This window comes from Elephantulus edwardii, unplaced genomic scaffold (genome assembly GCF_000299155.1).
Source record: "Elephantulus edwardii isolate Elephantulus edwardi_28Jun2011 unplaced genomic scaffold, EleEdw1.0 scaffold00004, whole genome shotgun sequence".
Taxonomy (NCBI): Eukaryota; Metazoa; Chordata; class Mammalia; order Macroscelidea; family Macroscelididae; genus Elephantulus; species Elephantulus edwardii.
Window position 1 is genome coordinate 7,349,158 of NW_006399754.1, and position 27,594 is coordinate 7,376,751.

The 27,594-nt window shown below is 44.3% G+C and overlaps 1 protein-coding gene across 1 annotated transcript in view; it reads left to right on the forward strand.

Annotated features, from left to right (window-relative positions):
* LHFP (lipoma HMGIC fusion partner) overlaps positions 1-27,594 on the forward strand; it is a 265,268-nt gene that overhangs the window by 225,968 nt on the left and 11,706 nt on the right. Inside the window, exon 2 of the mRNA XM_006879529.1 lies at positions 12,189-12,287. Coding sequence (XP_006879591.1) covers positions 12,189-12,287 — 99 coding nt within the window. The remainder of the gene's footprint in view (positions 1-12,188; positions 12,288-27,594) is intronic.

The following is a 27,594-nucleotide window of genomic DNA, read 5'->3' on the forward strand; positions in this document are numbered from 1 at the left end:
TATTTATATTTATATTTATATTTATATTTATATTTATATTTACATTTATTTATATTGAATTACTGGAAGAATGAACAAATCTGATTTAGAAGAAACACAACCAGAATCCTCCTGAGGAGTGAGGATGCTAAAACTTGATCTCACTTTGAACATGTTATTGAGACAGGAAAGAGCACTGTGGCTGACACAGTCGAGGGCCAGCCCAAGCCAGAGCAGTGCTCGCTGAGATGGGCTGATGTAGTAGCCACAGGTGGACACTTAACCTGCCTTCGTGATGAGGTTGCAGGGCTGGGACCGTTTTGTTGTCTTCTACGCACTTTCCTTTTGAGTTCAAGCTGACGTGATGGCATCCTGTAGTTGCAAGCCAAGCCTTTCTTTTATTTTTTTAAATGTTTTTATTATTATTCATTTTCATGAAAGTTTACAGAGACTGAGGATTTCCATTCGTTCATTGTTGCACTCTTCTCCCTGCCCCCCACCTCCCCAATTTGCTCATCTCTGAAAAGTAAAAGAAAAATTCTTTCATTGTTATACACCCCTTCCCCCTAGGTCCACTCCACTGTGCAGCCTTCATTCTGGACCCCTGTCATGACAATAATACCTAATGTACACTGCATTGAAACAGATGAAGGAGAAAACTGTTTAAAAGGGCTATGTGATTAGGTATTATTGTCATGACTGGAGTTCAGAGCGAAGGCTTTCTTTTCTTTCTAAGGAACCCTGGTGACATTGTGTGCAGTGTGTTAAGAAGCTAACTGAAGGTTGGAATCTCCTGTTTCCTCTGAGGGAGAAAGATGGACATTCTCTTCCCAGAGGGATTTACAATGATAGGAACCCAGTGAAAGGTTGCTGTGAGTCAGAACGAACTTGACAGGAGTGGGTTTCCGTTTTCTTCTCTTTCTTATGGCAAGGTGAAAGGTACGGGTACCATTCAATTGATTTTACAGATGAGAGTCCAACCTGAAAGAAGTAAAAGGCATACTGCTTAACAGCATACACTTGCCGAGTGGTGGTGGGAGGATTCAGACCTGCCATGCTCAGAATCCCAGGTGTGCTGTCCCACTGGCATTTCTTTTTTTTTACTGAAAACTAGTTTTATTTTAAAATTAAGTGCATAGCACTCATCTAATTCCGTTGGTAGATTTTTAGCACCATACTTGTTGTTTGTACTTAATGTGATAACAGATAACATTTTGGTTTGCAGTCTGTACTTGAGTAGTGTCTATGTAGTGGACTTTGGTAAAGCCCTTTATACATACTTTCACAGTACACATTTAATGATGGTCCAATAATTAAAAAAAAATAAAAAACCCAAACAAAACCCCAAATCTAACTTAACTAATCAATAAATTAAACAAAACACACAGCATTTCTTGTGAGGGTTGGCCCTCCCTGCAGCAGTGGATAAAGAGATACGAGCGTCAGACAGACCCTGCCCAAAACGACAGATCTGCTTTTTCACGAGCCCCATCCTCCTGTGTGCGATTCAGGCTGAGATGCAGTCACAGATTGGAATGGTCTTTACATTTCTCCCCTAATAAATAACAGCAGAAAACATCGGTGGGTGCAGACAAGCGGCTTTTCTGTAGCAGAGGTTCAACCACAGCATCAAACACCGTGTTTTCTTCTGGGCATCTCCAACTGAAGGCGGTGAGACAAGCCTCTGTACAGTTAGGAGCTGAACTGTGGCCAGTGGTCGCTGAGTGGGCTCTGTGTGGAAAACAGGTTCTTTTCTCTGTGTCTGTACTCTAACTGGGTCTCCATTTCTCTCTGTGTTTTTTGAATTAATTTTAATGAAAGTTTACAGAGACTTAGGGTTTCCATTTATTCATTGTTGCACTTTTCTCCCTGCCCAGCCCCCCTCCAATTCACTCTTCTCTTTGAAAAGTAAAAGAAAAATTATTTCATTGTTATGCAATCCCTTCCCCAAGTCCACCCCACTGTGCAGCCTTCTAAACAAGGACACCAGTTCTTTCTTACTCCACTTTCCTCACAGAGAGGTCAAGGCTCTCTTTAAAAGTTAAAAGCGGGGGTGGGAAGCATAAAAATTTTTTTTTTACATTTTCCACACAGGAAGCAGTATTCTCCCTGGAGGAGTTTAGGAATCCTTGGCCCAGCTGAGGCTAGGTCAGAAGGCTGGGCCTCTTCCCAGTGCTTGCTGAGGCTTGCATGGCCCAGAAATGTTTAGACAAGAGTTCCTCTCTCACAGTCCCAGAGATGTCCTTGGAGCCCTCTGTGCGTACCCTCCAGGAGGAGGAGGACGTGATCTGGAGCAAGCATGCACAAGGACACCTCAGACCATTCCTGAATCTCACGGCCCTGCCCTGCTGGTAGTGCAGCATCTTAAGCTTCACCATAGTGACCACGCATGGAGCTGTGTGGTCGGCCATGCTCTGTGCTGTTTCCCTTCCCTGCTTCACTTACTCCTCCCACCCACCCTGACCATTTGCTTCCCCCCAACCCCACTCCATCCCTGGCTTTGCAGTCAATGCAGAGATGGGAAGTGCATGAGGTGTCCTTTGTACTAGAAAATGCTGCTTTCAACACAGATGTCTTGAAACCTAGAAATGGCAAGATCTCTGTCAGAATCTTATTGTTTGAGTTGACACTCTTTTTTGTTCCCCTCTCAGTGACTGATGGTCTGGGAATCTAGGACGGGACAGATAGCAAGTCCCTTAGGTCTGAAATTAGCTGTGGATTTTGGCTCCGAGCTAAGGATTACATGATCCTAGAGGAACGCACTAGCACATCTTCAGTGACCCCTGACCCATAAGCTGGAAATGGAGACATGAGATAAAGGGGCTATTTTGGAATGTGTTTTAAGGAAAGGAAACAATCTTCTCTTCTACGGGATGCTTCAGAAGGGGGTGGGGGAGGATAGTCTTACTTGATTTGTAAAATCCTTCTGTAGTTCCGTGTGTACCGTGTTTCGGTGTTCTGTTTTAGTGTTAGAAAAAGGATATGCTCTCTCAGGCTCCCATGATGATGAAGAACACAGTTGCCATCGTGATGCTGCCGTACGCGCTTCACGGGAGAAGCTCTCAGGGGGCTTGAACTCACGTCAGGGTGGGGTCAGTTTGCAGCATCCTCAGCCCGTCCCTCTCCTGAACCTTCAAGCAGTGACTCAAAGCATCCATCCTGGAGGACTGGGGACTTGGAATCTTTCTTGATCTCCTGCCTCCATTCCTCCTCCTCCATCTATACGTGGAGTTTAGTGCACAGACATGGAGGCCCAACCAGAGCTGGGACAGTGAACACTTGGGGTGTTTGGAGAAGGTGGAGGGGATGAGCCTTGGCCCCGGGCTCACAAGGGCCTGAATGGGAGGCCCTGGACCCACCACTCAGCTTACTTAAGAGCGTAGTAAGTTGCTGCTCCAGGCTCAGGGTCTTGCTCTGGCAAATGAGGGTCATTGTATATTTACCGTTCTATGAATATTGCATAATCACTCAGAGGCTTTTAATGGGAACAAATGATACGGAATAAAAATACCAAATACTGAATAAATAATAGTATTACTACTTCATATTTGACAAATACTACACCAGTGAGTTAGAGACGCGGTAGAGTTCTGGGTCATCAGGAGGTGGTGATGGTGTTAGGTGGGTTGGCTGTGATTCATAACCGCCTAAACAACAGAACAAAGCCTTCCCCGCCGGCACCGTCCTCAGGAGCTCTGCCTCATGGTTGCAGTTGCCAGCCCCACCTACTTCGTTGAGACTCTCCTCCTCTTTTGCTGACACTCTTATTTTCCCCAGGAAGCACTGGTGGCCTAGTGACAAGAAGCTGAGCAACAAACGTGAAGGCACACGGTTCGAATCTACCAGCTGCTCCACGGAAGAGTATGAGCAAATCTCCTTCTGTGCAGTGAACTGCCTCTGAAAAATGTGCTAGAGGGTCAGCTATGGGTTGTTTCCAACTCGACTTTCCCCAGTGTAATGTCCTTCTCTAGGGGCTGGCCCCGTCCGAAGGATGTGAGATGAAGTCTCACCATTCCCTCTTCTGAGGAGCTCACTGGTTGCCCTGCATCCAAGACAGATGGGTTTGTCTTTTTGGCAGTGGGGATATTCAGTGATGTATTATCTTCACCAACTCCACACTTCAAAGGCATGTAATACAAACTGTTAGAGGGCTGAGTGTTACTGTGTCCCGGTCCTGATTAGTTCGTTGGGCACCATCTAGGAAGGCCGCTTCCCAGGATGAAGGCTGTGAGAGCAGAGAAAGGACACACAGCTCAGGCCCGAGGATAGATCAAGCAGAGGAGTTTACTAAGCAAGAAAGCCATTCTCCGAGGACTGGAGTGGATCTCTCTTGAGAGATGAGAACAGACCGCTCTCTCTCTTCTCGCATCTCTGACTTTATAGTCTCGCACTGCCAGGTTTCCCCGGAATACTCACACCTTTTGCACTGGCAAGCTTTCTAGTGCGACTTCGTTGGTTCTGGCCAGCTGAGTCAGTTGTTGGCATGCACTGGCTGACACCCTTGGCGGCTTTGTTTCATCTCCCATATCTTCCCTGTCCCTGGGCCCTCGTGGCCATATTCTGTTTGTCCTCTCCGACCCTACTCCCCACTTATCAATGACTATCTTGCAAGGAAATGTATTATTTAGTCCTTAACTAAACAATGCAGGCTTATCACAGAAGAAGCTCACATTGAAAGGGTAAAACTGGAGATTCTTGCTGAGATGGCTAGGAACAGCTGTGTACAGAGGTTTCTAGGCCTTTAGAAAAAAACGTTGGTATCAAGTCAACTCCTAGCAAGCACACGGGTGTCAGTCAGTGGAGCTGTGTGTTCTCTGACCTTTTCAGTGGCCGAGTTCTCACAGGCGGCTCATGAAGTCTGTGCTTAGGAACACCTCTGGGCGTTCTTGAACCTCTAATCTTTTAGCTCATAGTCAACAGCTTGACGGTTTGCACCCCTATGAGTCTTTTTGAGGCCTCGGAAATTAGTATTTCCATGGGAGGATATGAAAAGGTTAAGGATGTAAGAACATCTCAGACAGAAAGGAGAAAGGGTCAACTCATAGAGCTTACTAGACCTGAAGATTTAGAGGAGTTGGAGTCTGCATGCGGTGAAGCAGGGTCCTCAGTGCGGAAGGACCTCCGGACCAGCCAGGGCTCCTGAGCTGATGAAGGTGGATGCTGTGCCTTGGCTCCAGTCAGCTGTGGATGAACTCAGGATTGCCAGATCTTCCGGTTACTCAAGAAATGCAATAAATAGGAGCTTTCACCTGGACTGTTTTCATACTAGTAATATGGACATTAAGGTAAAAGTTCCATTTGGTCAAATAGGATGGGCGGTGGTGGGAGCTGAAGTCAGATGTGAATGTTGACATGTGATGCTTTGTGTTAATGTTGAGATCAGGGAAAGAACAGAAAGCAAAATGGGGATCCGGGAGCCCTAGTAATAATCTGGACTCTGTTGTCGGGCCAGTGTCTTAAAAACCCCATGCCTCAGTTTCCAGAAAACAGTTTGAAGTGAGTTTGTTATGTGCTGGAGCCAAACCAAGGTGCTTACTTTTAACGGAATAATAGTTTTACTCCTGACTGAACTTGCCAAGTCTGTAGAGCTACAATACTGGCCCTGCTCTTGTTCCTAAGATTGGGTTTCTTTTTGTTACATTTTGTAAAGGGGGCCCCCTTATCTGGGTGTGAAGATGGCCAACTGTAGTGTGCATCCATTAGCATATGAAGACTTTGAGATGGAAATATGCCAACCTTTTCCAAAGAGAAGGCCAGATAACAGGCCACAAGACTGACTGCTTTCCATGAGAACAGTAAAGAAAACAATTTCTCTCAGTGTCTGCCAGGAAAGGGGGATAATGGGATTTGGGGGGGGGGAGTATCCATAATACATAAAAGATGAATTGATGGGAAACGCTGCTGTGGCTGCTGAATGGAGGTGGGTGGAAAAAGTCACACTGTTTAAAAACAAAAAAGAAAAAGTAAACTTTGGAAAAAAGAATAGAGTGATCGTCATGGAAAAAAGTGAGATCACATAAAAACTCTGGAAAAAATAAGGCTTTCGGGGTTTAATTTGAGGACTCTGTTCTTACCACCTGTGGGGTGTAATTGGCTTTGCCCTCCTGGCAGGAGCTGGATTGTTATGTTAATATCCCCCTGGCTCAGTGTTAAGTACTTTACTTTGAACAGAAAGAGTTTTGCGGAAGGGAAAGTTCCCAGCCCCAGCTTCTCAGTTTCTCCATTGAGCACTTTGTAAACCTAAGACTTTGGCCCTAGATTCTAAGAGAGAATTTGTATCATGGACGGAGTTCCCCCGGCTTTGTGCACAAACTAATGAGCTCCTGCTCTGGCGAGGTGATTTGGAGTGGGGCAGACTGTGTCCAGGACAAAGTCTCCGGCATAAGTGGCGTAGTCTGTAGGGAGTTACACCGCTAACCCCAAGGGTCACATCTGCCTGTGCTTCCCCTGTGCCACCTCTGAAAGCCCACTAAGTGGTCAGCTAGTTCCTTCCAACTCAAAGGCAATGAGGTGGTTTTGGTTCAGGGGGTTTATTTAAATGAGAAAGAAATGTCACCACCACATCTCCTTCCACCTCGCCTTCCCTGGTCACTTAAGTCCCCAGATACTGTTGAACTGACTCCTCCATCTCCAAATCCACCCTCCCCCATGCCCACACCAACACCATCACCACCACTGCCTCCTGCCATCGACACCGCTGCCTCTACCATCGCCACCGTTGCCTTATACCATCGCCACCACTGCCTGCTGCCATCGACACCACTGCCTCTACCATCGCCACTGCTGCCTCCTGCCATCACCACCACTGCCTCCTGCCATCAACACCGCTGCCTCTACCGTCGTCACCGCTGCCTCTACCATCGCCACCGTTGCCTTATACTGTCACCACCACTGCCTGCTGTCATCGACACCACTGCCTCTACCATCGACACCAATGTTTCTGCCATCGCCACTGCTGCCTCTACCATCACCACCACTGCCTCGTACCATCGCCACCTCTGCCTCCTGCCGTCACGACCACTGAATATCCCAGATGAGATGGATTGATAGAGAGTAACTGAGTAATGAGGGTAGGAGTGTCAGAGGCAGTGAGACTGGCTCAGAAGAGATCGGGCTTCAGAGCTGTTGTTCATAGGGTCACTATGAGTCACTGGCACATAACAACAATAACCACCTTATAATGGGCTCCAACACAGAAGCGAGTGTGAGGATGGCACAGGACTGGACATTATTCTGTCATGTTGTTGTTGTGATCTGCTGTCCAGTCACCTGTAACTCATAGTGACCTTATATATGCAGGTCTAAAGCCTGCCCTGTCCTGAGCCAGTCTCATTGACTCCGACCCACCTATACCCCCATTGCCCTAGTTACTGTGTCGGTCCATCTCATCCAAGGTCTTCTTCTCCTGCACTGTCCCTCCACCCTTCTGAGCACGATGTCTTTCTCTAAGTACTGGCCCCTCCTGGAAATATGCCCCATGTGTGTGAGACAGAGCTTCTAAATCTTTGCCTCCGAGCAGCAGCTCAGTTTCACCTTCTCCAGGACAGAATTATAGAGGTAGAACTTCCAAAAAAGAAGAAAAAAGAAATCTAATAAATGCTTCAACAATCTTTTAAAAAGAAAATGACACAGAACTTTATTGTCCACTGACTATCAGGTTATTTGAACCCAAGTTTCAGGCTCATCTAGTTCAAGGAGAGGGAGTGCTTCTAGCTTAATGGCAAGGAATTGAGCTGCCAACCCAAAGGCACGTGGTTTGAATCCCTCAGCTGCTCTGTGGAGAAAGATGGTCAGTCTTCTCCCATGCAATTTACTGCCTCTGGAAATGATCTGAGCAGACCGTAAATAACAACATCAGCAACAACAGTTCAAGGGAAAGGAAAATGTTTCAAGAGTCAATTCAAGGTGATTACCTCTAAGGGGAAACTGATGCTGATGGAAACAGAGATGACCCAGATAACACAAAATGTGGACAATGGGAAGTTGTACAAGATGCATTGTGTCAAAGTTGATGCAGTGGCTCTCCACATCAGTCTTTGGGATTGCAAAAATGGAATTTTTCTTCCTTGCACGTGAGCCTGGAGCTGCAAACCACTCCTCCAGCCACCTCCTTCCTCAGGTGCTTTTCTCTCACTTCACAGCATCTTTCCTCACTTTCACCCCACATGGGAAGTGCGATCCTGTGACTTCCTTCCCTGGAAGCAGTACCAGGAGTTCAGTTAAAATACCACCTGAATACATGAAGGCCCTGTGTTAACCACATGCCTCTAAATCCAATAACAAAATGCATGAAGTAATCGAAAAGTTTCTAAGCTAGAGATTCTTTCTGAGCCATTTTCTCTGTAAGAGCACAGAAAGCAATTCTGTCTCTATTGTAGTTACCTGCCACTGTTGAAGGAGGAATACAATTGAGTGGCCTTGGAGAAGGATCCTTGTCAGTACAAGGAGGTGATGTTGGAGAAGGATCTTTGTCACCTGCAGCCCCTGGAGATCCTTGGCCCCTCAGATACCCTTCTCTGTAACTCTCTCCCCTTTGCGCTTGCTCCCCTCTGTGCTACTGTGTGGAACTCAGAAAGGATAAGATTTAGCATATATATACCTGCAGTGATAGGGCTCATTAACAAAACAAAGGAAGCTTTTCCCAAAAGGGATTACATCTATAGGCACTGTGGTTTAAGATTTCAACATGCATTTTACCAAAGTTAATATAATCCATTGTCACAGAGAGGGTTCCGCCTTATTGCAACTCTCCATTAAATTTATGAGGCAGTAAATCTTTATGGAAGGAACATTAGTCACAAGGAGCAGCTGGTGGATTCAAACCACTGACCTCTTATTTAGTAGTGCAGCACATAATTTGCTATGCCACCAGGGATTTGCAGCATATATTTTAGGGGAACAGTATTCAATCCATTAAAACTTATGTAGTTTTAAATCATTCTAAATCTTTAAGGAATAAATGCTTCAAATCCCATAATACCAATCCATTTTGGTTTATTTCAATATTTCATCCAGTAAATGTAACCCTATTCTTGATTGGACATTGAATAAAGAAGAATCGATGCCTTTAAATTGTGGTGTTGGAAAAAAGTATTGACTGTACCACAGCTGGCCAAAACAGTAGACAAATCTGTCTTGGAGGACCTGCAAGCTGAGTGCTCCTGAGAGGGAAGGATGGTGAAACTTCAGCTAACTTATTTTGAGCATCTTGTCGGGATGTATGAGTCCTTGGGAAAAGACATCATGCTGGGAATGGTCGAGGGCCAGCTAAAGAGAGGAAGACCTTCAGCCAGATGGATTGACACAGTGACTACAGCAATGGACCTGAGCATGATGGAGATCATGGCACTGGTGCAGGACAGGCCAAGGTTCAAAGCTATAGTTTATAAGGTTTATGAAGGTTTTCTTCAACTCAGTATCACCTAACAACATTCTTGGTGGCATGGTGCATTTCTTGGTATAAGTGTTTGCATCACTGGTTAAGTGTATTCCTTAGCATTTTATCTTCTGTGTGGCTGTTTTAAATGGTGGGTGGTTTGTTGTGGTTTTTGGTTTGGAGTTTTTTCCCCCTAGTTCCTTATCAGAGTTTTATTTCTACAAAGATATCTGATTGATTTTGTATGTTGATCTTCTACATGTCACTTTGCTGAATTTTCACTTCCTTCGAGTAATTTTCTTGCTGAGTCTTTGGAATTTTCTCTCTGGGATCATAGGATCTGCACATAAAGATAGTTTTACTTCTTCTTTGCCAACTTAGATGCTTTTTATTTGCTTTTCTTACTGTTCTGGCTAGGGTACAGTATTGAATATAAATTGTGATAAAGGGCATCCTTGTCTGATTCCCATTCACAAAGGAAATATTTTCAGCCTCACCATTGTTCACTGGTTTGGGTTCTATACTCTAAACTGTGTTGAGAAATAGCCTTTCTATTCCTATTTTATTAAGCATTTTTATTAGGACTGACTGCTGAATTTGGTCATTTTCCTTTTCTGTAACCATTAGCATGCTCATTTGTTTCCTTTGGTTTATTTACATGGTAGAGTGTACTGACTGTCCCTGTTACAGACCTAGAACTTGATGGAAAGCAGAGCCACAGGGCTGAGGCGAGTCCCAGGCTGCGAGGGTGAATACAGGCCATAGTCTCGAGGGTTCCTCCAGTCTCTTGTCAGACCAGTGTGCCTCACTAAATTTTGTTCACATTTCCTGTTCCACCTTAACCAGGATTCCATGGTGCTGTCTTTCCACCTGCTCAGCAATGGCAGCCTGACACCATCTAGTTCTGCTTCAGGGAACAGAATCATTTATTAACCAGATATGCATTGACCATCTCCTGAACGCTTATATCAGGGTTATCATGGCATACTCTAGAGTAGGTCCCTGGCAATAAACAATTGGCATATTTATCTGAGATTGAAGAGAATTTAATAAAGGTAGTGTTCAGAAAGATATGGGCTGAGTTAAGAGAATGACAAGGATATTGAGATTCCCAGGGCCTTTTGCCTCTGCTGTCATCCCGCTCTGGACACTAAACACTTGAAGCTTCTCTTGCTGAAAAAGAAGTTACACAAATAGAAAAGACAAATCCCTGTTACTTAATCTCAAAGTAAGAAAGTGCTGTTTTATATACTGTGTTGCTGGCAGGATTTCTGGTTCATATTCACAGTGTAACAACTTCCCCGTTCAGTGCCCTTCCTTCTTCTTCCAGGTCTCACTGTTAGGATTGTAAGTGCCTCATTGGAATGCCTCATTTTCTAGATAGGTCTCTAGAATAAGCTAAAATCCTGATATTTTTATTAAATGTTCCCCGTGTGTGCCCACTTTGAATTTTTCCTCTTCTCTGATTTTGTCACATATAATCACAATGGATCAGAATTATCTTTGAGGCCACTAGCAACAATAATGTCTAGTTCAGAGGTTTTCAAAATTTGCTTCCATCAAATCAGTTTGGAATTTCCTTAGAAAGTCAGTAATAATAATACTGTTTGGTCCAGCATTCCCGCTGCTGCTGTTGTTGGATGTTGTCAAGTCAGCTAAGATTCACAGCAACCCTGTGCACAACAGGTCAAACCCTTGCCCTCTCTTGTGCCATCCTCGTGATCTCTGCCAAGCTCAAGGCCACGGGTACAGTCACTGTGTCAGTCCATCTCGCTGAGAGTCTTCTCTCTCATTGACCCACCAGTCTCTGTGTGTGTTGCCATGAATTGTACTCACTTAGTAATAACTTTCTTACCATTTTGTCATAAAGCCTTTTGGTTTTCATTGTGAGAAGAAGCTCTTAGATTACAAGGAGCATCCGCATTGTAGAATATTTCTGAAGCCCGAGAAAATCGTGGACTGCTAGGAGAACAAACAGGCTCATCCTGGAGAGGGTTAAACTAGGCTGCTCCTTGGAGGCAAAAATTCTGAAGCTTCGCCTGACATACTTTGGACATGTTGCAAGGATGGACCAGTCCTTGGAGAAAGACATCATGCTTGGGAGGGTAGACAGACAGCACAGGAGAGGAAGACCCTCGATGAGATAGATTGATTCAGTGACTGCGGGTAGGTGTGTCAGAGACAGTAAGATTGGCACAGGATACAGCAGGGTTTAGGACTGTTGTACATAGGGTCACTATGAATTTCAGGAAACTCAATCACACATAACAACAACAACAACAAGAATGCTCAGTGACTCTCAACTGCCTAGCAGAGCATTGTACTCGTACACAGGCCCAAATGATGTGCTGAAGCAGCTTATGAAAATCTGTGACTTCTTCCCCCAGGAGAATTTGATGACATGGAAACATTCTCTTTTGATTCTTAAGTTGGGAAAGCAATCCAGTGTCTAACAGCATAACCCTTAGCTCCTTTCGCTTGTTCTTGAATTACTTGTTTATAAGGATTGACGGTGGGACCAGTTGATTGCTCAGAGAGTCATCAAAAGAGCTTCTGGGTAGTGTTTTCTCAGTGGGACTCCCAAGGCTCTTAATGCTCTAAAAGGCAAGGTTGGAACCAAACTGAGCTGTCTGTCAAGCTTCTTGTTCTTTTGAACAGACTTGAAGTTGTTCTTGGAAATGAGCTACTTGAGTTTGCTTCAGGGAGTCCGAACTGGTGTTTCTCGGAAAGAAGACATCTAGATCTTTTGTTACCTTGCTACGTATTTATTGTCTTTTTATCCATCTAGGGATGCAGAGTGCACTGGTAAACCTCTTATCTTGTCTCTTTGCAGGCTTGTTGATCGGCGCTGGCTGCGCTCTCTACCCATTGGGTTGGGACAGTGAGGAAGTCCGGCAGACTTGTGGTTACATTTCTGGGCAGTTTGACCTGGGTAAGTGCTCTCTTCATGGATGAGATTCTTTTAAAAGAGAACCTTGTCTGATGTTTCCTAGAAGCAGAAAGGTGGTAAAGGGGTGGATTAGGAACATATATTGTTGCCAGTGGTCCTTTGTAGCACTGCACACACATTGATTCATCCATTTGTATGGTGAAGATTACTTGGTGAGCTTTCATTGTTCTTAGCTTTATTGTAAGCACTAAGAAGCTCTGTGTAACAAGTTGGATTGATATCTAATCCAAAGGTTTGTGAATCCATCATCCACTCTGAGAGGGAACAGTGGACCGTCTCCTACTTTCATAGTCTCCAAAACCTGACGGAGGTTCAAGAGGAGTTAAGATCCACTTGATGGCAGTGCACTAGACCATAGGTGTGGGAGGCAGGATGGGTACAAAGATAAAGAATGACTGCTGCACTTGAGTTTCCTTATTGCTTTGATTGATTCATTAAATGCCATATACTTATTAATGATTACATGCGCTCAAAATAACACTGTAGAATTCATAGTCTTTCTGATAAGTCAAAGTAAATAAAGCAAATAATCAAGGAGATCGCCATAAGGACTAACGAATGCAGAGTGATTTCATTCAAAGGCACTAAATGACTTTTCCGGGAGCTCTGGTGGCCCAGTGGTAAGAAAATGTGCTGCAATCCCATAGGCACATGGTTCGATTCCATCAGCTGCTCCACAGAAGAAAGTTGGGCAGTATCCTCCCACATGATCATTGCCTCTGAAAACCTCCTGGAAGGTCAGCTTGGGGTCAGTTCAGACTTGGTGTACACAGTGCAACACACACACGGATGACTTTTTTTAAATGAGTGAAATCTGAGCTGAATCTTAGACAATGTGATGCGCGTAGATTAAACAACAAGAACCCAACCAAAATCCCTCCATGTTTTAAGTTGACTCTCTCTCATGACAGCCCATGTGTGAGAGCAGCATTGTGTCCTGTGAAGTTTACGATGATGATTTCTCGGAAGTCGATTACCAGGCTATCTTCTAAGGCATCTCTGGGTGGGTTCAAGCTGCCAACACTGTTGTTAGCAGTCAAGTGGAATACATGTACACAAATAACATCTTAAGTGTTTGTGTCATTGGTGGACAAAGTCATGAAAATTCCTCTAACATTGTGCAACTTAAAGTTAAATGGAAACGAAAACATAATGGTACCTAACAACAGCAAACACTTTGGCCATTGAGACAGCCTCGGGACAGCTGTTTGACAGCTCTCTCCCCAGACTCTTGCCTTGTTGTTTTGTTCAGGCCTCAACTTGATTAGAATCCTGGTCTTGTGGCTTTGCCTTTAAAGTGTTACCCTATTAATGAACAGATAATAATGAAACTCAGATCCTGCTATTGTAATTTTCACTACTGGATTAGAATTTTTAATGCCATATGGAACTTTTTAAAGTACCCCTTTACTAATTATAATCATTTCTTATAATTAAACTTGCTAAAATCATTTTTGCAATTTCTTTAAAGCTATGTTTTCATTTTAATTTCTGCCCTATTTTTTATTTTTAATTGCTCTGAAACTGAATAATAAGAAAAATGTTAAAATCTGACATTATCTACAGATAAAATGAGTTCTAATTCACTTGAATGCTTGAGGATCATGGAGTCCCATTTCTGCAAGGTACTTTTAATTTTGACCACTATCTTCTTCGAAGAAGATGTAATGGAAAATTGTGGCATTATGATTATCCCACCTCACACCCTGAAGTTTCTGTCTTTCCAAGACTGTCATCAACTACTCAAACACTTGAATGAATTGGTGATGACATGAATTGGTGATGTCATGAATTGGTGATGACATGAATTGGTGATGGCTCTCGGTTAGGTGGCTTCCTCAGTCTGGGGCTTGTGAGCCACAGGACGTGTGCGTGGGTGGGCCATCCCCATCAGTAAGCATGGCCCTGGGACTGTGTCAGTAGTTTGCATGGCACCTGGCCTTTGCCACTTCTAAGAACCTGATCTTCTTTCTGCCTCCCCTTAAGGGACACAGAGTATGGGCACATCTTCTCTCAGGCTTGGAACATGTTGTTATTGTTGTTAGGTGCCATATAGTTGACTGAGATTCATAATAGAGTCTATGACTCTGAACAGATCAGAATTTTGCCCTACTCTGTGCTTCCCTTGCAATCTATGCCATGCTTATGCCCACTGTCACAGTCATCATGTCTGTTTATCTCATTCAGAGTCTTCATCTCTTTGGCCCGCCCTCTAATTTCTTGTGCATGATGTCTTTTGCCAAGGCCTGCCTCCTATTGAGAAAATACCCAAAATATGTGAGAGGCAGCCTTACTTCTAAAGAAGGAGCTTTGGTGTCTTAGTGGAGAAGTAGTTGCATTCCCAACCTAAAGGTAGTCAGGTCGAATCTACCAATTGAGAAAAATGGACAGTCTCCTCCTGTGCAATTTACAGCCTCTGAAAATCCCCAGGCGGGCCAGCTGTGAGGCAGTTCCAGCTTGACATTGACGTTTGAGGCATTGACTCTTCTTCCATGACAGACCTGCTTGTTCATTTGCAGTCTGTGGTATATTCAATACTCTTCACCATCACCACAATTACAAGGCATCGACCCTTCTTCAGTCCTCATTCGTTGTCCAGTTTTCACACGCTGCACTTAAAGTTCGCATCCTCTTTATTGTGGACTATGGATCCATCTTTGAGCTTATTTTGGGCAGGTTTTTGAAGTAATATCACTCTCTTGGCTAGAGCACAGTATGAGAGAAATGATTATTTCTGTAATTATTGGTGGAAGATTATGTAAAGAGCATGTTCATTCAATCATTCAGCTTATAGAATATGTATATTTTCCTGTGTGTTTCACTGCCCATCTGTCAGCCTGTCAGGGTGGCTGAAATGATACTGGTGTATAAAACCAGCAGGATGACCCACAATAGACAGGTTTTAGTAGAACTTCTAGACTAAGACCTAGGGACCCAGCGGAAAAAAACCTAGTGATCTATTTCCAATTGAAAACCTTCAAGTCACGGCAGAACATTGTCCCCCGTGCTCAGTAGGGATCACTTGCAGTTTGGTGGAGGGCCAGTGAAGGGAAGGGGAGCCCTCAGTGACCTGTCACGATAGCTGCTGTGATGGACTTGAGCAGCCTGCCGAATGAGAAGGACACAGGACCAAGCGGTTCTTCGTTGTGTTGTATCTGTCATGATGAGTCGCAGTTGTTCCCAACAGCTTTGTACCTGTCTCTCCTGAGAAACAGCCCTTGTGCTGGTTGGGCTTTGACATCAGCAGTGAACAACAAGGACATCATTCCCTGCCCTTAGAGAACTTAAAAGCTAGCTAGGGAGGCAGGTAATCATACATCATACATCATACATCATACATCATACATACGAGAGGTAGGTTGGGAAGGAAGAGTGTCACTGCAGGAACAAGCAAGGCTATGCTCCAGTAAAGCCTTATCGACAAAAACAAGTTGTGGGGTAAGAGTTTGCTGACCCCTGATTTCAGCCAAAGCGTAACTCTGGCCTGGTTTCATTTGAGATGCATTCATTTATTGATCCCTTCCCTCCTGGGACAGCGGGCCAGGACCTAGGGTGTCACAGGTGAAGGCTTGTGTGTCATGACGCTCACGGCTTCTGTGGAACTTCTAGGCTGTCAACCTCAGAGGAAAGACTTGGAAATCTACCTCCAAAAATCCACCAGTGAGAAGTTACAGGAATCACAACCGTTCCACGTCAGCAAATTGTGGAAATGGTGAGGAATGGGGCTATGTCTTGCTTGGTCTATTGTGTTACAGATTAGTAATGGCAACCCCATTTCAACAGGCTCTTAAGCCGAAGCATCAGTGGTTATAACTTAGTTCAGGGTAGGAAGGGACTCCAAGAAGAAGCCACATTTCAATTGTGTTTAAAAATACAAGTAGTCATTAGACAACGAAAGGGTTTCATAAAAAGCTGAAGTTTGTGGTTAACCTTTCCAGGAAGTAATAGGACCTACTTTCTGGAAATCATTCTTTACTGAGAAAAATGGGTTAGAAACAATTTCTCTTCCTGTGCATTACAAACAATGCTAGGAAAAAATAAGGTTATGGTTTTAAAACAAGGCTGTTAGTTATTACTTTTTTATTAAAAATAGTTTATTGAGTAGAGAGTTCTAAAGCAGTTTTATAAAAATGCCCACATTTTATTTACTTATTGATGAAGAAATAGGTACCAGAGTATACACTTCACACAAGAGTCCTAGCAGACTGGCTGTATCTTAGAGGTATAAGGTTCCAACTTGAAAGGTACATAGAGTTTCAGCTTTCACTATTATAATTAGCCTTCATAAGAATGTAAATTTTAATCTCTATACCCCATAAATTATAATTCTATTCATTTTTCCCCTTTTACATTTTAAAAAAGAATCCCAGGGTGATTCAAGGTAAGGTGGTTGGCAAGCCGTACTTTGAAAGAAAAATTTTATAGAGAAAACTTTTTGTGTGATTTACTGGAATTTAGTTCAATCAGCAGAATGTTTTGCGTGTGGTTATTAGCTGTGATTGATAGACGTGGATTCATAGCAACTCTATAAATGACAAAACAAAATGTTGTCCAGTCCGATGTCATCTTCACAGCTGCCAGCGTTTCTAGTCCACTGTTAGGACTATTGGGCCAGTTCATGTCACCAGGTATTCCTGTGTCCCCAGCACCGCTCTGCTTCAGCAAACGTGACGTCTTCCTCCAGCCCCGATCTCTCCTGATGACACAACCCGAGCAAATGCATCAGATAATATTCTAATGTGATTCTTAAGGTCCCCACTCTCTCATTTCCATAAGTGCATTGCTGGATCTTTTTTCCTGGATGAATATTTTCCTAATTCAGTGTTTTGTTTTGTTTTTTTTTTAATAAACTCTGTAACTCAGGACACTTTAGTGTTAGGATACAATTCAACTCCAGTGGGCTTTCCAAAAAGATATTTAGATTCTTTTACAACAGGAAGACCAGCGCTCACATAGATGGTCCGCTGACTGGCTGAGATCTTCCACGCTTGAGCCCAGCTGACTTTCCTGCACTGATACCTCTGCCACCATGTCAGGTCAGAGCAGGCTGCGGTTTCACACTGTGTGTGTCATCATCTTTGTTCATGCCCAGCACGAGTGACATGTGCCTCTCACCAGTCATAGGATGAAGGTCTGCCTCCTCCAGTTAGCAGGGTCCTCTTAGTCCTGTGTCTGCTCTTGAATGAGGAACTCTTGCCAGGGGTGGATTGACTTCAGTCTGAATACCTGCACCCTGGCTGGCCAGGGGCTAAGAGTCTGGGATTGCTCGTGTTTAACGAAAGTGCGACCTGAAAGGATCAGTGCCCACTGGAATTGCTGCCCACAGGAAGGGAGGGCAGGAAGATGTTAGAGTCCTCTACCAGTCCAGGAGGCTCCTCCTCCTTCCCCTCTCCTTCTCTTCCACCCCAGCCACCACCGTACTGTACCCTGGGAACGTGAAGACAAAACCACTCCCCTCACAGCTCATGCACCCCAGCTGGAGTGCCCTTGGAGCTTTGAAATCCAGGTATTAGAAAGAAGTAGTGGCACCTGTAGGAACCTCTGGTGGTATGTCCGTTAGCAAGTTACAGTGCTAAGCTGAAGTTCACAGGACTCCAGCAGTTCAAATCCACCTGCAGCTCCGAGAAGTAAGATGGTCTGTCTCCTCCGTTAGGATTTGCAGCTTCACAACCATGAGGGAGGGTTGCTGTATGTTATAACCAACTCGATGGCAGTGAGTTTAGGTGTTTGATTGATTGATTGATTGATTTTAAGTGGAAGGCACTATGATGAACATAACTTTTCAGCACCTTTGGTTTGAAGTCTGTACCCAGAGTTCCAACCATGAATGTAGCTTGTCATTACGGGCAAGTCAGGTCACCAGGTATTTGTCAAGTAAGCTGCAGATCACCAGTTCTTGTCAAACGGGGTCCAACTCATGATGGCCCTGAGTGTGTCAGAATAGAACTGTGTGCTATAGAAGTCACAAGGCTGGAATCTGTTGGGAGTGGATTGCCAAGTCGCCCCCCCCCCCCCAGAGTGTCTCTGGGTAGATTCCAACCAAGAACTTTCTGAATACTTGCCAACTGCTTAACCACTTTAGCCAGCCAGGCAGGGACAAAGGGCAAAGGGACAGTAGTGTTTCTGCAGTGTTGAGACTTCAGTACTTAGGGGACCCTGATTCTATTAAAGGAATTGGAAGAGTTTACTTGAGCAAAAAGATCAACCCAAGTTAATGGTCCTAACCATTCATGTGAAAAATGTTGAAATGGCAATAGCACTTACATCTGTCTTTACCACAGTAAATTTTTACCACACACACACACACACACACACACACACACACACACACACACTCAACATACTTACACAATGGTGACTTTATTTATTAGTTTTTGAGAGAAAAAAAGAAAGAATAGGGCAAATAAGGATGGTATATTTTAGAACAGTGTCTGGCACACTTGTCAAAAGCCTGAAAACTTAGTATCTGCTTTTTGTTACTGAGACTTCTAGATCCAGGGCTGTTTTAAATAAGTACACATTAATTTGTCTTTCGTCTTCCTTTTACATTCCAACCACAGGAAGTTTGGGTTTCTACATAAGGTCTTTATAATCATGGAAGCATAAGGTCTTTATAATCAGGTTGTCCAGTTGATTGAATTCATGCCTCTGAGATACTTTTATCTACCAAAGCCTTTTCTAATTATAGCCTCATGATCAAAAATTGTGTTTCAATTAATTTGTCTTGCTAATTTGCCAAGTAAATGTGAGTAATTATTGCTTTCATTTTGCTATTTAATTTGATTAAGAAGCCACCTGTTTCCTAATCTTAAATAATGCTGCTGGCTTCTTGGGAGCAGAACTGTGAATGGGGTAGGTGAAGAGGACTGAATATCCCATGGTTGCCGAAAGAACACGCAGGTATGTCTTGGAGAAAGTGCAAGCAGCCTGCTCCTTGGAGGCAAAGATGGTGACATGTCAACATACTTGTGGTAAGTTGTCAGGAAGGAAGGAGGAAGGAATCGTGCTCTTGGAGGAAGGAATCGTGCTTGGCAAAGGAGAGGGTCAGAGAAGGGGAGGAAGGTGAGGAAGACTCTGGACAGGGATAACTGACACAGTGACGAGTGGGTCTGAGCATGGTAAGGACAGGGCCACATGCAGGACCTGGCAACGCATCAGTCGTGCTCATAGTGTCTCAGGGAGTCAGACTTCCCACCCTTGTTTTCTTTCTTCTCAAATTAACCAACATTTTAAAATGAAGAAAAGATGTGATTTGCAAGCAACAGGTCATTTCAGCAAAAGTGGAGGCTATAAAAAGAGCAAGGGAGGTGTGTGGCCAGCCGAGTCTGACCTTTACTAATTCCACAAGGGGAAACTGCCCCCATTGACACTGTTGTTGTTGTTGTTATGTGCCGTCAAGTTGCTTGCGACTCCTAGCAACCCTATGTACAACAGCCCTAAACTCTGCTCTGTCCTCTGCCAATCACACTGCCTCCAACACACCCATCCTGATTACCCCAGTTACTGAAACAATCCACCTCATAGAGGACTTTCCTCTCCTGCCCCTACCCTCCACCCTCCCAAGCATGACGTCCCTCTCCAAGGACCAGTCCCTCCTTACAACATGTCCAAAGTATGTCAGAGGAAGCCTCAGAATTCTTGCCTCCGAGGAGCAACCCAGTTTAACCCTCTCCAGGATAAGCCTGTTTGTATTCTAAGCAGTCCATGGTACATTCAATATTCTGGTACATTTAATACTCTTCTCCAGCACCATAGCTCAAATTAATTCTCCTTCTTTCCTCCCTAATCATTGTCCAGCTCTCTGATGCATAACAAGTGATTGCAAAGACCATGGCCTGTATCAGACACACCTTAGTCTCCAGAGAGACACCATTGCTCTTCCGTTCTTTGGAGAGGTCCCTAACAGCAGACTTTCCCATTCCAGGATGTCTTTTAATTTCCTGGCTGCTGTTGCCAAGAGTATTGACTGTGGAGCCAAGCAAACTAAAGCTGTGAACAATCTCAATCTCTTCACCATCCATCCTGATGCTGCCAATTGGTCCAGTGGTGAGAATCTTTGTCTTCTTGACATTGAGCCTCAATCAATACAAAACTACTTTTCATAAGGTCAGACGTCTCCCCCACACTCCCTTTCCCCTTTCTACTATGTCCACTCTCAGTCCTATTGCCCTGTTGTTGTTGTTAGGTGCTGTCAAGTCCTGTAGTACACACAGTAACCCTATGAACAGTAGACCCGAATCCTGACCTGTCCTGTGGCATCCTTACCATCTCGTAAACACTAGAGCCTATTGTTGAAGTCACTGTTTTAGTTCATTTTGATAGGGTTGTTCCTTTCTTTCACTGACCCTCCACCCTTCCAAGCATGACCTTTCTCCAAGGAGTAGCCTCTTCTAGCAACATGTGCAAAGTATGAGAGATGAAGTTTTGTCATCTTTATCTCCAAAGATCACTCCGACTGCACCCTATCCAAGACATGCCTGTTCATTCTTTTGGCAATCCATGGGATATCCACATCCAATATCTGTTGCAGCAGCTACACAGACTCCACAGAGACATACTCACAATTATGGGATTTATTAGGGAAGTTAACCAATTACAATTCAGGCTGGCAACAGGATACAGGCGCTCAGTCAAGGCAGCTTATAAAGTGTGTTCATAGGTCTCTCAGCCTTCAGCCCTGTGGCTTTAGGCCAGCATTACAAAACATTCTCAGTCCTGCCAGTTAAGGAAACTTCCTCACCTCCATCCTTCTAAATCCTTCAACAAGCTTGGATGGAGACACCCATGTCTGGCTCCAGGGGGCAGCAGTTGCTGATCAGCTCCGTCTCACATCCAGTCTCTGGTTTCCTGCTGCTGCTACTGCTCCAGTAGGCCTCAGTCTGAGGGATCTAGGAATCACTAGCCCCCAAAGATGTGTGCTGCATTCTCTGCTGCCGCTTCTTTGCTAGTGGTAAGAACTTCAAAGTTCTGCTGCTCCATCTGCTCAACTTAAACCTGGTGGGGTGCAAAACTAGCCAGTCCCCTTGCAGATAAAGTAACATACTCTCATCACATGTTCTTGCCTAGACAGATGACAAAGTCAAGGAACAATAGCCTGGGTAAGCCATTTGGAACAGCAAGCTCACTGTACCACAGACAAAACTAGAAAAATGTCTTTACGCCTGTTGAGCTGTCCATGGCTTGGTTCCTCCCAGGCCTGCATGACCCAGTTTAACGGCTGTCCATGCAGTCTGTTGTTGCAGACAGCCAAAGGGCCTGTACTGGCCTCTGTGAGGCTTATCAAGTGTCATGTGTACCGGAGAAGCCTTCTGTGATCCATGGACACTCATGACTATTCCATGCCCCAGTGAAGTTTATCAAGTGTCATGTGTGATGCATGGACGCTCATGACCACTTCATGTGCAGGCAGCCAGCTGACGTGGCCAGCAGTCAGGCTTTGGCAGGAGCATTGCTGTCCTGCCTCGAGCCCATTGCACTCCTGCAGAGCAGGCATAGTTAGTCTTCACCCTCCGTCAGCAGGACTCCTGCTGCCTGATGCATTTCTCATCATTGCTTGAGATAAGCATTTTATGCCTTCATCCTAGAAAGTGGGAAGATACTGTGTCCTTTAAGCCATTGCCATTCAATTGATTCCGATTCACAGTGCACTTCTGTCAAGTTTCTGAGGCTGTATTTACAGGAGGAGACTGCCCATCTTTCTCCCTTAGAACTGCTAGTGGATTCTTTCCATCTGCCTTTTGCTTAACAGCATGGCGTATTATGCATTACACTGTCAGTTGTGTTGTTTTTGCTGTTGTTTGTTAGGTGCTGTTGAGTCAACCGTGCTTCACAGCAGCCCCGTGAACAGCAGACCTGAACCCTGCCCTGTTCAGTGCCGTCCTCGTGACCCCTGTGACAATCCTGCCCATTGCTCCAGCCTCAGTGTCAATCCATCACATCGCGGATCCTTCTCTCCTTCTCTGAACTTCCACTTTTCCCAGCTTGAGATCCTTCTCCAGGGACTGACCTCTCCTAACAACATGCCCAAACTATGTGAAACAGTGTTTCACCATCCTTCCCTCTAAGGTGCACCCTGGATGCATTCTCTCCAAAAAATATTTGTTTGTTCTTTTGGCAGTCCGTGGGATATTGAGTGTTCTTCTCTAGCATCATAACTCAAGGGCATAGGTTCTTCCATTCTTCCAGTGTCATCCCTCATCATTGTCCAACTTTCAGATGCATAGGAAACAATTGAAAAACCCATGGCTTGAATCAGGCACACCTTAGTCCTCAGATTGACATCACTGCTCTTCAGTACCTTGGAGAGGTCCCAGACTGCAGACTTTCCCAATGTTACATGTTTGTGGTGTTTTGTTTTGTTTTTTTTTAATTTCTTGACAGCTGTTGTCACAGAATAAAAATGGGTAATCTCCTCCCGTGCAATTGACTATCTCTGAAAGCCTGCTGGAAGGTAAGCTATTGGTCGGTTCTGACCCAATGGGACATAACAACAGTACCACCACTCGAATGTCTTAAAAATTCCTATTAGAGAGTTCAATTTAGAATATCCATCCTAGTAGATTCTATGATTGGAAAAAAATTATAGCATGACCATTTTTATATTAGAATATAATGTAATCAAATCCTGTGACCCCTTCATCAGGAAAAGTAACTTTTTTGTATAATCACAGATCCCGTTCTAACTGCTTCCCTAGGCACATCTCTCCAATTTCAGATGGACTAGGAAAGCAGGAATTTTGTAATGTAAGTGCCAAACTCTTTGTTTGGTCCATAAAAAATACTCATTAGATTAATTTCTTTTTAAAAAATATTCCTTTGTTAAATAAACCAAACCAAACTGTTGCCCTTTCGTCAATTCTGACTCCTAATGACCCTCCACTGGGTTTCTGAGCTTTCCTCTACAGAATGACTGATGGATTTGAACCACTGACCTTTTGGTTAACAGCATAGCATGTGACCAGTGATGCCACAGCACCAAAAATTCTGCTATACACTTAGGAAAAATTCATAAGAGAGGTAGACATGATCCTTTCTTGCACGCCATCTCTCTGCTGTCTGTTTATAGGAGGGAGGGAATTAGCAATCTTCTTCCTTATCTGTAGCTGTCACAGGCCCGGCCACCATCATGTTTGTGTGAACGCTTGGTCAGTGATTTTGGCCAGGACTGTGGCATCAGCCTTCACAGGATTAATGACATAACTGTTTCCAAGGAAAATAAGAACAAAATAAACAAGAGCAAAATGAGATGAGAGGTATTGCCAAAGCAAATTAAAAAAACAAAACAAAAAAAAACAAAAAAAAAAAAAACCACCAAAAACCAAAAAGCCAAAAATCTTGTGGGTGAACTAAAAAAAAAAATGCTCTAAATTATTTTCTTCCCGCACTCGTTCTAGGTCTGGTTATTTCAGTGGTTCTCACACTCGTGTTCCTGTGCTCACAGTTGAATCAGCACTCGAGGAGACTGTAGAATTACCCTGGAGGGTTTCAAGGTTCAAGGCTTCTGTCTCACAGAAGCAGATTACCACACCTTTCTCCCCCAGAACTAATGAGGGATTCAAACCACTAACCTGTCAGTTACCAGCCTTATGTTTAACCACCACACCATCTGGATTCTTTCCTCTCATATTAAACTATTGCCATCAAGTCCTTACTGATGTGTAGCGACTCTCCATTGGGTTTCTGAAGCTGGATGCCTTCACAGGACACAATTCATCTTAGTCCCACACAGGGGTTATTTGAACAGCTGACCTTCTATTTAATACAGCAATTTGTAAGGCCACTAGAGCTCCTACTCTTGTATTAACTCACTCTGTCTTTGAATAGGTTCCGACACATAGCAACCCTTCATGAGTTCCTGAGGCTGTAAATCCTAACAGGAGTAGCCTGTACATATTTCCCCTGCAGAGCTGATGGTACAGCAAAGCACTGGAAATGCATAGCCTTTTCTTTAGCGCCACCACATGCTGCAGTCTATACCACCTGAGGAGCAGCTGGTGGGTTCTAAACTAGGCCCCCAGAGCTCCCTATTCTGACACTGTTGTTATCGTTCAGTGCCGTCAAGTTGAATACGACTCATAGTGACCCTGTGAACAACAGCTCTGAACCCTGTCCTCTCCTGTCCCATCCCCATCATCTCTGATATAGGCAAACCCATTGCTGCCATCTCTGTGTCGTTCCATCTCACTGAAGGTCTTCCGCTGTTGTTAGGTGCCATCAACAAGGACAAATCATGACAGCCTTCTGACCAACAGCTCTGCACCCTGTCCTGTCCTGTGCCATCTTCATCATCTCTCAGACACTTGAGCCCATTGCTGCAGTCATTGTGTCAATCCATCTCATTGATGTTCTTGCGCTAGAAACCTAAAATTAATAATCACATAATAGAAACTAAGCTCACCCAGGAATATTCTGTTTGCTGTATGCCCTCAGGGAGATTGTCATTGTTTTGTTGTGCCGCAGAGTTGGAACCAATTCATAGCTGACTCTCCAATGGGGCACCAGCAGTCAGGAAATCAAAAGACAAATTGCATTGGGAAAATCTGCTGTCAGGGGCCTCTCCAGAGAACTGAAAAGCAGCGATGTCAGTCTAGAGACTAAGATATACCTAATCCAGGCCATTGTCTTCATTGTCTTCTTGCTGTGCATCAGAGAGCTGGATAACGACAAAGGATGGCCGTGGAAACATCGAAGCCTTCGAGTCGTGGTTCTGGAGAAGAGTCTTGAACATACCCTGGACCACCAAGAAAAGAAATTGATCTGTCTTAGAAAGGGTGAAACCCAAGTTTCTTCTTCGAGGCTAGGGTTTTGAAGCTCACATCCTTTGGGTTCGTGGCCAGGAGGGACCCGTCCTTGGAGAAGGACATCATGCTCAGAAAGATGGAGGGACAGTGCAGGAGAGGAAGATACTGGATGAGATGGGTTGAAACAGTACCTGGGGCAATGGGGGAAGTATGTCAGAATCAGTGAGACTGGCTCAGACAGGACAAGCTTCAGAGCTGTTGTACATAGAGTCACTACGGATTGCAGGCAACTTGACTGCACATAACAACAACAACAACAAAAACAACACAGGAGATTTCCCATTTTTCTCCCATGAAATAGTTGGTATATTGTGGATTCGAACTGCCTGCCTTTAGGTTGAAAGCTCAACTCCTAATGAAAACAAACCTCTGCTGTGAGACTGGTCCTCCCTCATGGAGATCTGTGCATTGCAGGGTAGATCTCGTCATAGGACCTTCTTAGTTATAATCTTTATAGAAGTAGATACACCAGGCCTTTCTTCCAGGACATCTTCGGACTAGGTTTGAACCACGAACCTGAATATTAGTAGGTGGCATGCACCACAGAGGGACTTCTTCAAGGAGATTATACTTCATAATATCCACAGAGTTCTCTCCGAATCCTCTCTAATCATATATTTGGTCAGATTGGTAACATGGAGGAAAGATTCTTTACTGATGATTCTGAGAGATGTGTCTCTATGAACCTCAGAGGAGAGTTTTACCAAGTCTTTATAGAGTGGTTTTTAATTTCAGGCTAGAGTCACTGAGGAGTAGAAATGCTTAAGTGGTTAGCTTTAACTGAAAGGTGAGTGGTTCAAACCTACTTAGAGTACCTGACGGTGGGGGGCAGGGAAGGGGAACTGTTAACTATTTCTAAAAAATCAGCCATTGGAAACAAGGGAAGCACAGTGCTGTGTTGACACTTTTGAGGTCACTATGTTTTGGAATTGACTCCATGGGAACTGCTTCGGTTTAATCTCAGAAGAAATCTTTTTGCCCAGAATATAGAATCGTGTCATCTGGTCCTCCACTGTTCTAGAACAGGCAGTAGAAGTCGTACCCCTTTATTTATCTTCATGTCACCTCCTGTTAGGAGGGAGCCATTTATAACCACAAACCCATAAAACCAGTGCCGTCAAGTTGATTCCGACTCACAGTGACCCTCCACCGGGTATCTGAGGCTGTCTGTCTTTCACGGGAGGAGATGGTCCTTCTGTCTTTCTCTTATGGAACAACTGGTGTTTTTGAACTACTGACCTTACAATGAGCAGCCCAGCACACGACACAGTTTGAACCAGGGCCCCTGGCTTTGGAAGGGCGGAGTCTGAATCCTTTTGGTGAGAAAGCAGTTAGTAGCACTGTCCAGTATAATAAAGAAGATACCTTCTTGTAGGATGTTTTGAGCAGATGCTGAAAATATCAAGTTACCTTATTGCATCAAGAGTTCCCCACATCTTGTAGAGAGACCAGGGCTGCCAAAAGAATCCTAGGTTCGTTTGCTTTTGGATACTGGGGCTCAGGAGTTAGGGGTGCCATGTCTGCAAGATTCAGCTGTGTACTCACCAGACTCAGGCACGGTGGGCGGGGACGTGGAGTCCTCCGAAAAGCCTGGCAAATTAACAAGGGTCAGATGAAAGATACTTCATTTCTTCTTGGCACATCAATTCCAATAAAGACAAACTTTATGTCCATCTGATGCACAGCTTTCTAATACATTATCCGAGCCTGGGAGAGGCTCTGAAATCAATTTGACCTACCTTCAAGATCAAGATGCACCATTTATTTGACAAGTTGGGCGAGTTACTTATCTTTCATGTGCTTAAATGTCTTTATCTTCATTCTGAGAGTAGTGTTGTCAAACAGCGCAAATAGACTCCTTTCTCTGGTTTCCCAGAGAGTCACTGGCAGAGAAGATTCAATGAGATGCCGTTTCTAAACTTCACAGGGCCAGCAACAGCACCGGCTCACAGCAGCTGATGTAATAATAATAATTATGAGTGGCCCTTCCCCCTCTCCTCTTGTGTTATGCAGAGAGTGAAAGGGCTGAGTGGGAATTTTTTAAATCCTCCCAGAAGCACCTCAGAAGAAAGGCCTGGTGATATACTTTTGAAAACAAGCCATTGAAAACCCTATACAGCACTGTTACCCTCTGAGTCAAAATCAGCTTGACAGTGATGGTTAATGAGTTTGTATGATTTTTTAATTTCACATTTGGCCAAATGGTAAGAAGCTGTGCTGCGATCCTGAAGGCACACAGTTCCAATCCACCAGTTGCCTCTTGGGAGAAGGATGAGCCATCTCCTCCCACGCAGTCAACTGCTTCTGAAAACCCACCGGAGGGTCAGCTGTGGATCAGTTCTGACTCGATGATACACAATGACAGTGTCAGAATAGGGAGCTCTGATGGCCTAGTTTTGAACCCACCAGTTGTTTCTTAGGAGAAGACGAGCAGTGTCCTCCTGTGCAGTTTATAGTCTCTGAAAGCCCATTGCAGTGTCGGATAGGAG